The sequence below is a fragment of the Agelaius tricolor genome, unplaced genomic scaffold (genome assembly GCF_023055355.1).
Source record: "Agelaius tricolor isolate 1412-34295 unplaced genomic scaffold, bAgeTri1.0.p SCAF_5, whole genome shotgun sequence".
Taxonomy (NCBI): Eukaryota; Metazoa; Chordata; class Aves; order Passeriformes; family Icteridae; genus Agelaius; species Agelaius tricolor.
This window is the reverse complement of record NW_027269265.1, coordinates 54,437,079-54,449,311: the sequence shown is the minus strand read 5'-3', so window position 1 is coordinate 54,449,311 and position 12,233 is coordinate 54,437,079. Positions and strand designations below refer to the sequence as shown.

The following is a 12,233-nucleotide window of genomic DNA, read 5'->3' as shown; positions in this document are numbered from 1 at the left end:
AAAAGGACTGAATAATCAGAAGCGGGCCTGGGAGCTTCCTCATGGCTGCCCACCACGTGTCTGGCTGATCTTCAAGATGGATGCTTCACCTCTGATACCCTGGGGGTTGCATCAGCTAAACCTGGCCCCTCCCAAAGTCTGTCACCCAGCCCTTCTTTGTGTTTATTGCTGGAGCCTGCTCTCTTGCAACTTGACTCGAGGGTCAGGTGTTCTCATGCTGCACCTCTTCCCTCCCTAGCAACAAGCTTCTGTACACCCCTTCTTTCTACCTGTCCTAGATGACTCAGGCTCTCTGAGGGAAACAGGACAGAGGGGAGAGAAGGGGACTATGGGGAGAACAGGGGACATCTAAACAACAGACTACAATAACATAATTATATATCAATCAAGCTTCTCTTAATATTCACACAGTATTCATCCCTTAACTGTGAGAGACAGTCATCTCATTATCCATCTATAACACATCCTTTAAAATTTTGGCCACTTTACTTTACTATTTGGAACAACTTCAGAAGAACTCAAAGTGTTTATTCCCTATGTTATTTATCAGCCTCTTGCTGAATAACCAAACCCTCCCACCTCCCTCTCCCACCCCACCATTTCCACCGCCCTCCTCCCCTGCACATCTCACTCCTCCCCACTGAATCCTTCCCACTGCAGGCAGCTGCTGAGGAGCCACATGGTCCATCCCTGGATTCTCCAAGCACTGACTGCCCATCCACTCTGACCACAGCCAGGGGCCACATCCCACTGCCTGCCCAGCGTCCATCCATGGAGGTGACCACCGTGTCCCCATCTCCTGCCTCACCCACTGAAGGAGATCATCTCTGTGAGACAGATGTCACCAGCGTGGCCATACACAGTGTGACCCTGCTCATCTGCCTCTGTGGGCTGGCTGGGAACGGGGCTGTCATCGGCCTCCTCAACCTGATAAGCCGTAACTATCGCATCTTTTACCTGGCTGTCATTGACTTCCTCTTCCTTCTCATTGCGGTCACCTCCGCCCTCCTCTTCCTGGTGGAGGACGTGTCCTGTTCTCCTATGCTGCCCGTGCTGTACCTGAGTTTCCTCTTCCAGCTCTCAGTGGTGTTCCTGTACTGGGGGCTGTACCAGCTGATGCGCAGCACTGATGTGTGGTACATGCGCAAGCTCTGCAAGCTCTGCTGCTGCTGGGAGTTTCCTCTGCGCCTGGTGTGGGTGCTGGACAGTGTCCAACACTCGGCCTTCTTTGCTCTCTTCACTCTCATTCCCACGGTGACATTCCTGTGCCCATCACACCAGCAGGAGCGCTGCAGGGCAGCTCTCATCTCCATGAACATCATCATCCTGCTCCTCTTGGCTGCACCCGTGCTCATTTCCAGCACAGACGATTTCATTAAGGCCAAGTGGGGCTCCCAGCAGCAGCAACTCCAGAGGCGCGACATCGTTATCTTCATCATTGTGCTCTTCACTCTCCTCCTCAGCCTCTGCTATTTCCTGCAGCAGCTCGGTTACATCGCTTTGCCCCCCGAGGTTGTTTTCCTGCTCGCCTGCATCCACACCAGCATCAAACCCTTCATCTACTTCTTGGTGGGGGGGTGCAGGAGGCCCTTCTCCATGGGGTCCCTCCGAGTCTCCCTCCAGACGGTGTTTAACTAGCTAAAAGAAAAAACAGCCCGCAGAAATGATCCTGCCATGTACACAGTGGTCTGAGCCTGCTGATCCCTCCCACTCCTCTGCTGAAGGATCCCAGGAAAGTGGCTGAGGGGCAGTCCTTAAGCCTCTTGATTAATCAATATCCACAGGATCACCCTCCCTGTGGTGCTGTATTCCTGCAGGACAAGGGAGCAGGAGCATTGCCTTGGGTGATTTTTGTGGGATGCTCTGCAGGGAGCACATTGCAGCATGGCTTTCCTCCTCCCTCCTGGATCCACATGGCTCCAAGCAGTGCAGCTGGGCTCAGTGCTGTTCCCCAGCTCTATTCCCCATGGAATCACCCTCATGGCCTTGGCCCCAGGGAATGAACTCCCTCTCCTTTGCCTCAGCAGATGAGTTCCATGGTCTTTTCAGGGAGATCCTGCCTGCAAAGAATGGCACACCTTCATCCCTGGGGACACACCCAGCACAGGGTGGCAGTGATTTCCCAAATCCCTGCAGGGCTGGTGCCTCTGGATGGCAGGAGAGGGGTTGGGATCACAGGGAGCATCCTTCCCCTTCTGTCCAGCAGAGCCAGCCCTGCATTCCCAGCTGATGGGAAGGGACACCAGGTAGGGCTGCAGAGCTGGGGAGGGACAGCAACATTCCCTTATCCTTTCCCTGGGAATTTGTCACATTCTTGAATTCCAGAATTGAATCCTTCTGAGTAAAGTGCAGGGTCGATAGGGAACTCCACTGATCCTCTGTGCCTGTATCCAGAAAGTGCATGGAATATGGAAATAACAATCACCAGATGCTTGGACCATTTAATTGCACAGAAATTAGGGGGTTTTGCTGCTCTTCTGCAGAATGGGGCCATCCATCCTCTGGTTCCCCAGCATCAGTGCCCAGGGAAGCCCTTGAGCACCTCCATCCTGAGCCTGGCCACCCTCAGGAGGAGCTGCACAGCCACTCTGCACAGCAGCTTCAGCCACAGTCCAGCCTGCCCTGATCTTTGTCATTCTGGAACCACCCCTCAATCACATTTGGATTCATGGTTTTTGTTTCTTTCCACTGTGGGAGTTCCTGCCCCAAAATTTGTTGAATAAACAACCACCAGACCACATTGCAGAGCCTGTCTCTGTTAAACAGTGTCCAAAATGGCTCATTTCCTTCTTTTATCCCATTCCAAAGCCTCTGGCTGCTCTGGGAGCAGGGCAGCTACCTGTCTCATACCAGAGCCCTTCCTAAGGCACGTGCCTGCAATGGCTGGGATGATGTTGGCACTGCCAAGAGCTCCTGATTCCTCCTGGGAGAGACCTGGGCAGCAGCCACAGCTCTTGCTCAGGGGGAAGTTGTCCCTCCTTTTCCCACTGCCTTAAATCCAGGGGAAACCAACGTGCCACTGCTTCTGGAAAGGGAAATGAGAGTGAAAACCATGTGTGGAGTCAGGCTTTGGAGACACACTTGAGGTTAAACAGCTAAGGAGCATTTATTAACATAGTTGTTAATAATTAACAGAAGAGACTTTGATATCTAAGAGGGTTTTTCTCTCCCTGACTCCCATTTCCTGTCCATTGGAAAGACAAAACTTTCAATGGTGGAATCTCTTGTCCAGGGAAGAACGACTCAGCCAGGGGGTTTCTCCCAAGGCAAGTACAGAAGGACCATTATGCTTCCATGTACTTTTTCTGCTTCCCAGCACCTTCCTTGTCTCCAGTGTCACCCAGGCCACTCCCTACCTGAGCTTCCTTTCAAAAGAGCAGGACTTCAAAGCAAAAGCTTTCCTGGTTGTCCCTGCCCATGGAAGAAGGGGGATGGAATGAGATGATCTCTACCGTTCCTTCCAACCTGTCCTGGGGTGACTTTATGAGCTGAATTGTGTCCCCATTCATCTGTTTAGCCCAGAAATAGGTTTTGCGCATTTCAGACTGGTTCTTGAGCAAAGAGGGGGAGAGCAGATGCAGCAGTTTGTTTTCAGAAGCTGCGCTCACTCCTCCCCATTCCTGCTCCCAGACCGTGCTGTCTGCAGCACAGACATGCAACACACAGCTCTCCTTTGCTTTTGGTAATTTTTTTTAACTAGCTGAGGCTCAGAAGTTCCCTGGACTGTGGTTTTCCTTTTGCTTGGAACTGTTCAAACCTGCTCTGGACTGAAAACCCAGAAGAGCCCTGGGAGCTCACACCTGTGGCCCACCAGGGCCTGGGACGCGGCATTTTCCAGCACCAGGGGGACTGATAAGAGACTGAGTGAGCCAAACTACACTCCACAACAAGGACTTGCTGAATTTACCACCTCTGCAGAACAGCAAGGGATTTTATTGTCTAATATTGTTTTCATTTTTTTATGCTTGTGAATACTTTTCTTGTTAAATAAACAGGTTTTCTCCACTTTTCTTTGAGGAAATCTTATCCCAAACAAGTTGGGGGGCGGCTGCTTGAATTTGTTTACTTGAGGAAGCCCGTTCAGAGGCTTCCTCCCAAATTTTCCCTAAAGTAGGACACAACCCAAAGCATTCCATGAGGATTCCTCGTGTCACTCACTACCACCCCAGGCAGGAGTGCCCCTGCTGCACACAGCACCGGCCTGGCAGAGCTCAAGGAGCATTTGGACAATGCTCTCAGGCACAGCCTGGGATTCTTGGGATGTCCTGTGCAGGGCCACGAGCTCAACTCCATCAACCTTGTAGGTCCCTTCCAACTCTGGATATTTTATGGTTCTATGTTATGCTGAGGATCTTTCTTGATGATTCCATGTGATGATGACGACTCCACTGTGTTGTCCCTGTGCCCTGGCTCTGGCACAAAAGCCTCAAAAGCCCTCTGCAAGGCAACACTACCAGAGGAGGTGAATTCCTCTGCACAGCTCCCAGCCAGGAAGTGAATCAGAGGGAGGGCAGAGCTCTTGGCACAGGTGAGCAGGAGAGAGGTGCTGGGGCCAAAGACAGAGAAGTCAAACGCCCTCAGCAAGAGCCAGTGCCCAAAATCAGCAGTGAAGAAGGGGAAGGGCATGACAGGAGCAGCAGGAGCAGGGCACAGAGCTTCCCTGGGAGCTGTTTCCATGGGCAGCACAGGAGCCTGGCCATCAGGGCCAGAGCAGAACAGGCCAGGCTGAGCACTGAGAAGAGGCAGCTCAGCACCAAGGCCATGGGCACCAAAGAGCAGCAATGGAGGGGGGCAGTGAGCAGGAAGGAGAGCAGCCAGAGCAGGGCACACAGGAGCATGGGGAAGCACTGCGAGCAGTGGCAGGGCCAGCAGGACACGCGAGGACAAACAGAGCTGTCACAGCACTGAGGGCTGTCAGACAGGAGACAGCGGCAGTGAAAGCCAAGAGGATGGGCACCTTCAGCCCAGCTGTCACACCCCACGAGCCCAGCTGCTGGCAGAAGCTCTCTGGGACAGAAAATAGCCCCAGGGGGATGATGATGGAGAGCAGGAAGGTGAAGCCAGCCATGGCCAGGCTGAGCACATAAGGGGTGATGGGGTTCCTGTGGATGCAGAAGATGAGGAGCCAGAGCACAGCCCCATTCCCACCATTCCACACAGGCACAGCAGCAGCAGCAGCAGCAGTGGGACAGGCACTTTGCTCCACTGCCTGTGGTCACACTGGCTCCAGTTGCCGTGGCTCTCCTCATTCCAGCTCCCCTTGGATGCCTTCCCACCGGGCTGGCTCCAGCAGGCAGGGCTGGCTCCCTCCGTGGCAGGGGACAAAGTGCTCATGGTGACACCTCTGCTGCTTCTCCTGCCCTCACACAGCTGCAGGGGTGACACACAGAGACACCAGAGCAACGCTGCTGTCCCCCAAACGTGGCTTTTCCCATCTTTTCCCAGCCACAGCTTCCATGTGCAGCAGCACAGGCAGGGCTGAGGGACAGGACAGAAGGCAAGTAGGATGTGGGAGCCTGGTCTGGGCTGCCTGGCACAAAAGCCAGGGAGATACCTCCTTCCTGGCTGTGGACAGGACACAGCTGGAGGAGGAAAACAAGTGGAGAAGGAAGGAATTGCCCATGGAGATATTACAGAGCAAATGGCTTTGGGATGGATCTGAGCTGGACTCTCCGGTGTCAGTTGATGTCACTGAGCTGATGGATTCCTTCAGCAGGACACTCGTTTCAATATTCCCTCCCTTTTCCCACACTGTTTATAGCTTTCACTTCCCTACAGACCTCAGCTCTGCCCCCAAAATCAATCACCAGGTTCCACCCAATGAGGGGGCCCTGATTAAGGTGGGAGAGAAGAGTCTGACCTTGTTTCCTCTGGCAGCCTGCAGAACTTCCCCGCAGCACACTCCCCTCAGCTCCCAGCCTCCAGCTGCTGTCCCTGGGCCGGGATCTGCAGGAGCTTCCCTGGAATGGTCCCTTGGGAAAGGGGAGCGCAGCCCGCGGGGTGAGCCCGAGCGGCGCCCGGCGCGGGCTCTGTCCCAGCTCCTGCCACAGCCCCTGCTCTCCGTGCTGCCTCGTGTTCCCCAGGGCTCTCACACACAGGCAGCTGCCTCAGAGCTGCCACGGGCTCAGGCCTCTGCTCCTCAGCTGCTCTTCACTCTGCCCGGGAAATGAGCAACAGCAGAGAGCCCCAGCAACCACACCTGTGCCCAAAGCGCTTTGGCTCCATCTCAGCTTCTGTTCTATTTTATAGCAACCTCAACCCCAAAATCTTGTCTTTTGAACTACCTGAACTTGCCCCTGTCATCCCCTGACATGGATCCTTATGAACCTGCACTACAAATGTCCTGTTAACTTTGATTACTGGTTCAAATCTAGTTTTCCCCCTTGTATACCATAAAATCAGTGGTACTTTACCTTCACCACACTAAGAAGATTCATGCACTATTAAATTCTGTGTGTGAGCGGGAGCACTGGCACACAGCAGAGGGATGATTTGAGATTTCAGCAATGTCATTTCTTCTGAGAAGAGGCAAATCCATGCTGCTCTCTTGGCTTTAATCCTTAGAAAGTTGCAGGTTTCCTTTGAGTCATCCTCTACACTCCATTGGGAGTCTGACAGCAGCTAACAGTGAATTCCAAGGAATTCCTAGAAAGCTGAGGTGAGATGATTCCCACCCAGGCTGACATGTGCCTCAGGGATCTGGGATGCTCCTGCTGGAAACTGCTGGCCCTGGGACCAGAACTGTCACCTCTCTTCCCTGCTGACACCGTGTTTGTGTCCCCATCTATGGAATCTCACATTCCCTCACCAGCCCAATCCTTTCAAGGGCAAACACTTCATCATCCAGGAGCTGATGGGGCTCCAGGACAGTTGGAGAGGGACTTTGGACAAGGGCATGGAGTGACAGGACAAGGGGGAATGGCTTCCCACTGACAGAATGTGGGGTCAGATTGGATATTGGGAAGAAATCCTTCCCTGTGAGGGTGCTGAGGCCCTGGCACAGGTTGCCCAGAGGGATGGGGTCAGGTAAAAACAAACACAAGAGCTCCAAAGTGCAAGGAGGAGGAGGATGAGTCCTAATGAAGGGCTGGAAAGGGGATCACAACACCCCAAAATGTGCTTCCTGATAGCTTTTATTGCATCATCAAGGAGATTGGCAGTAATCAGGGTGGGCTCTAAGTGCTGCTGACCTGGCTGCAAGCAACTGAGTGCTGTCCCTCCCTTGGGCTCTGTGAGCCTGCATTGCAATGACAGGAATGGGAATTCTCAGCTCAGTTTGCTTTCTTGGGGCCAGGGAACGTTTTGGCAATGATCCTGAAAATCAACCCAGAATGGGAGGTGTTTCTGAGAAGCACCCAGATGCTTGCACAGTGCTGTGAGCACTTCCAGCACTGCCAGCAGCATTCCAGCACCACCAGCCCCACCAGCAGCTCTCTGCTGCTGGAGGGACAGTGACCCCTCAGGGTAGATAAATGAGGAATGGTAGAAAGCTGCAGAGAGAGGGGAAGCATTTGGAGAATGTCCCATTTGGAAAAGAGTTTCTAATCAGGAGGCAATTTCATTCAAAGAAATCTGCATGTCAGGCTACTTCCGCTATGGCAGGAAAAAAAAGGTCAAGACAAAAAACTCACAGGAAGTGAAATTCTGACGTAGCCAAAGATTAAATTTCTGACTCTCCCGCCCAGCCTTGCAAAACAACACCAAGACAGGGCACGGAGAGGAGCCAGCAGGACGGGAATGGGGAGCTCCTGGTGACCTGGGCACTTTCTCCTTCATGTCCCTGACCTGCCAGGAGCCGCTTTAGGACATGGATCCCAAAGGAGCAAGAGGTACCAGGAAGCGCCGCTGATCTGCACAGAGCCCTTTGCCTGCTGCTGCCCCACAGGGAACAGGTCAGTGGAATGTTGGCCTTCCTCCCTACCCCACCTTCCTCTCCTGCAGCAGCTGCTCTGCTCCTGACACCCTCTCCCGCTGACCCCAGGGCCCTCCACAGCTCCTCTCTCTTCTCCTGTGCATCCCGTCTGTGTCCTAACACTGAAATGGGCCAGAACAAACTTTCTAACACAATGCAGAGCATGAGGAAGCAGGAATTCTTGACCTGCACAGGACACAGAGGGATCTCTCCTTGTATTGTGTATATGGTGAGGCTTTACAACAGGGTATTAATCCATTAGAACCACATGTTGGTATTAAAAAGTTTTTCTTTTCTAATACACAAACACCATTTTCCTAGAACTCATTTCCATGCATCCACCTCCTCCTGCAAGTCCTTTTATGATCCTGGAGGTTTATTAAGCGGGGTCTCTCTGGTGGTCATATTCAATGAATGCTGCCATATTGAAGGTGCCCTTGCCTTGAACTTTTCATCTGGCCATGCACTGTTGCTTCCTGTTCCAGAATTTACCCCAAAACCACTGCAGGCCTCCTGATCTGTTTCTGCACTGGTTCCTGCCATGTTTGTCATCCTGTGAGAAACAACTGCCATCCTGTGCCAGCCTTCACATCCTGTGAGAAACAACTGCCCACTTTTTTAAATTTTGAAAGTTTCATTAAACCTTAACAAAAAATGCAACAAAAGGACTGAATAATCAGAAGCAGGCCTGGGAGCTTCCTCATGGCTGCCCACCACGTGGCTGGCTGATCTTCAAGATGGATCCTTCACCTCTGATACTCTGGGGGTTGCATCAGCTAAACCTGGCCCCTCCCAAAGTCTGTCAGTCAGCCCTTCTTTGTGTTTATTGCTGGAGCCTGCTCTCTTGCAACTTGACTCGAGGGTCAGGTGTTCTCATGCTGCACCTCTTCCCCCCCCAGCAACAAGCTTCTGTACACCCCTTCTTTCTACCTGTCCTAGATGACTCAGGCTCTCTGAGGGAAACAGGACAGAGGGGAGAGAAGGGGACTATGGGGTGAACAGGGGACATCTAAACAGCAGACTACAATAACATAATTATATATCAATCAAGCTTCTCTTAATAATCACACAGTATTCATCCCTTAACTGTGAGAGCCAATCATCTCATTATCCATCTATAAGACATCCTTTAAAATTTTGGCCACTTTACTTTGGAACAACTTCAGAAAAACTGAAAATGTTTATTCTCTATGTTATTTATCAGCCTCTTTCTAACCAGACCAACCCTTCCACCTCCCTCTCCCACCCCACCATTCCCACTGCCCTCCTCCCCTGCACATCTCACTCCTCCCCACTGAATCCTTCCCACTGCAGGCAGCTGCTGAGGAGCCACATGGTCCATCCCTGGATTCTCCAAGCACTGACTGCCCATCCACCCTGACCACAGCCAGGGGCCACATCCCACTGCCTGCCCAGCGTCCATCCATGGAGGTGACCACCGTGTCCCCATCTCCTGCCTCACCCACTGAAGGAGATGATCTCTGTGAGACAGATGCCACCACCATGGCCATACACAGTGTGACCCTGCTCATCGGCCTCTGTGGGCTGGCTGGGAATGGGGCTGTCATCGGCCTCCTCAACCTGAAAAGCCGTAACTCTGACTTCTTGGACCTGGCTGTCATGGACTTCCTCTTCCTCCTCTTTGTGGTCACCTCCACCCTCCTCTTCCTGGTGGAGGACGTGTCCTGCTCTCCTATCCTGCCCGAGCTGTACCTGAGTTTCCTCTTCCAGTTTTCAGTGGTGTCCCTGTACTGGGGGCTGTTGTGGGTGATAGACAGCAGCGATGTGTGGTATATGGACATGCTCTTCTGGCTCTGCTACTGCTGGGAGCCTCCCAAGCGCCTGGTGAGGGTGGTGGACAGTGTCAAACACTGGACAGTCTTTGCTCTCTTCACTGTCATTCCCACAGTGACATTCCTGTGCCCATCACACGAGCAGGAGCGCTGCAGGGCAGCTCTCATCTCCATGAACACCATCATCCTGCTCCTCTTGGCTGCACCCGTGCTCATTTCCAGCACAGTCAATTTCATTAAGGCCAAGTGGGGCTCCCAGCAGGAGCAATTCCAGAGGCGCGACATCGTTACCTTCCTCATTGTGCTCTTCACTCTCCTTCTCAGCCTCTTCAATTTCCTGCAGCAGCTCGGTTATATTGTTGTGCCCTCCCAGGTTGTCTTCCTGCTCGCCTGCATCCACAACAGCATCAAACCCTTCGTCTACTTCTTGCTGGGAAGGTGCTGGAGGCCCTGCTCCATAAAGTCCCTCCAGCTCTCCCTCCAGCGGGTGTTTGAAGAGCCAGAAGAAAACACTGCCCGCAGCGATGATCCTGCCATGGACACGATGGTCTGAGTCTGCTCATCCCTTCCACTGCTCTGCTGAAGGACCCCAGGAAAGTGGCTGGAGGGCTGTCCTTTAAGGTCCTGATTAATCAATATCCACGGGATCACCCTCCCTGTGGTGCTGTATTCCTGCAGGACAAGGGAGCAGGAGCATTGCCTTGGGTGATTTTGTGGGATGCTCTGCAGGGAGCACATTGCAGCATGGCTTTCCTCCTCCCTCCTGGATCCACATGGCTCCAAGCAGTGCAGCTGGGCTCAGTGCTGTTCCCCAGCTCTATTCCCCATGGAATCACCCTCATGGCCTCGGCCCCAGGGAATGAACTCCCTCTCCTTTGCCTCAGCAGATGAGTTCCATGGTGATTTCAGGGAGATCCTGCCTGCAAAGATTGGGACACCTTCATCCCTGGGGACACACCGAGAACAGGGTGGCAGTGATTTCCCAAATCCCTGCAGGGCTGGTGCCTCTGGATGGCAGGAGAGGGGTTGGGATCACAGGGAGCATCCTTCCCCTTCTGTCCCGCAGAGCCAGCCCTGCATTCCCAGGTGATGGGAAGGGACACCAGGTAGGGCTGCAGAGCTGGGGAGGAACAAAATTCCCTTATCCTTTCCGTGGGAATTTGTCACATTCTTGAATTCCAGAACTGAATCTGTCTGAGTAAAGTGCAGCGTCAATAGTGAACTCCATTGAACTCCTGTGCCTGTATCCAAAAAGTGCATGGAATATGGAATTTCCCATCACCAGATGCTTGGACCATGTAATTGCACAGAAATTAGGGGGTTATGCTGCTCTCCTGCAGAATGGGGCCATCCATCCTCTGGTTCCCCAGCATCAGTGCCCAGGGAAGCCCTTGAGCACCTCCATCCTGAGCCTGGCCACCCTCAGGAGGAGCTGCACAGCCACTCTGCACAGCAGCTTCAGCCACAGTCCAGCCTGTCCTGATCTTTGTCATTCTGGAACCACCCCTCAATCACATTTGGATTCATGGTTTTTGTTTCTTTCCACTGTCGTAGTTCCCACCTTCCGAATTTGTAGAATAAACAACAACCAGGCTTTCCTGCAGAGCCTGTGCCTGTTTAACAGTGTCCAAAATGGCTCATTTCCTTCTTTTATCCCATTCCAAAGCCTCTGGCTGGTCTGGGAGCAGGGCAGCCACCTGTCTCATACCAGAGCCCTTCCTAAGGCACGTGCCTGCAATGGCTGGGATGATGTTGGCACTGCCAAGAGCTCCTGATTCCTCCTGGGAGAGACCTGGGCAGCAGCCACAGCTCTTGCTCAGGGGGAAGTTGTCCCTCCTTTTCCCACTGCCTTAAATCCAGGGGAAACCAACGTGCCACTGCTTCTGGAAAGGGAAGTGAGAGTGAAAACCATGTGTGGAGCCAGGCTTTGGAGACACACTTGAGGTTAAACAGCTAAGGAGCATTTATTAACAGAGTTGTTAATAATTAACAGAAGAGACTTTGACATCTAAGAGGGTTTTTCTCTCCCTGACTCCCTTCTCCTGTCCATTGGAAAGACTTTCCATGGTGGGACCTCTTGTCCAGGGAAGAACAACTCAGCCAGGGCGTTTCTCCCAAGGCAAGTGCAGAAGGACCATTATACTTCCATGTACTTTTTCTGCTTCCCAGCACCTTCCTTGTCTCCAGTGTCACCCAGGCCACTCCCTACCTGAGCTCCCTTTCAAAAGAGCGAGACTTTAAAGCAAAAGCTTTCCTGGTTGTCCCTGCCCATGGAAGAAGGAGAGATGGAATGAGATGATCTCTACTGTTCCTTCCAACTTGTCCTGGGGTGACTTTATGAGCTGAATTGTGTTCCCATTCACCTGTTTAGCCCAGAAATAGGTTTTGCCCATTTCAGACTGGTTCTTGAGCAAAGAGGGGGAGAGCAGATGCAGCAGTTTGTTTTCAGAAGCTGTGCTCACTCCTCCCCATTCCTGCTCCCAGACCGTGCTGTCTGCAGCACAGACATGCAACAGACAGATCTCCTT

General features: G+C 52.7%; 2 protein-coding genes and 1 pseudogene across 8 annotated transcripts in view; 2 read left to right on the top strand and 1 right to left on the bottom strand.

Moving 5' to 3' along the window:
* The window catches only part of LOC139590558 (mas-related G-protein coupled receptor member H-like), a 30,881-nt gene extending 27,592 nt beyond the window's left edge, over nucleotides 1–3,289 (top strand). For both annotated transcript variants that reach the window (XM_071428271.1, XM_071428270.1), the window contains one exon: nucleotides 1,685–3,289. In XM_071428271.1, coding sequence (XP_071284372.1) covers nucleotides 1,685–1,744 — 60 coding nt within the window. In that variant the 3' untranslated portion in view covers nucleotides 1,745–3,289. The remainder of the gene's footprint in view (nucleotides 1–1,684) is intronic.
* LOC139590565 (mas-related G-protein coupled receptor member X1-like) overlaps nucleotides 1–12,233 on the top strand; it is a 35,306-nt gene that overhangs the window by 8,950 nt on the left and 14,123 nt on the right. Inside the window, exons 1-3 of one of the 6 annotated variants that reach the window (XR_011679355.1) lie at nucleotides 7,403–7,892; nucleotides 9,227–9,343; nucleotides 10,079–10,217. Coding sequence is in view for 1 of the 6 variants with exons in the window: in XM_071428279.1 (XP_071284380.1) it covers nucleotides 9,338–10,258 (921 nt within the window). In the remaining 5 variants the exon portion in view is untranslated. Of the gene's footprint in view, nucleotides 1–1,512; nucleotides 1,597–7,398; nucleotides 7,893–9,226; nucleotides 11,327–12,233 lie in introns of those variants that run through there. The other 5 variants (XR_011679354.1, XR_011679351.1, XM_071428279.1 and 2 more) reach the window with 5 other exon arrangements.
* LOC139590643 (mas-related G-protein coupled receptor member A-like) lies at nucleotides 4,327–5,334 on the bottom strand (annotated as a pseudogene).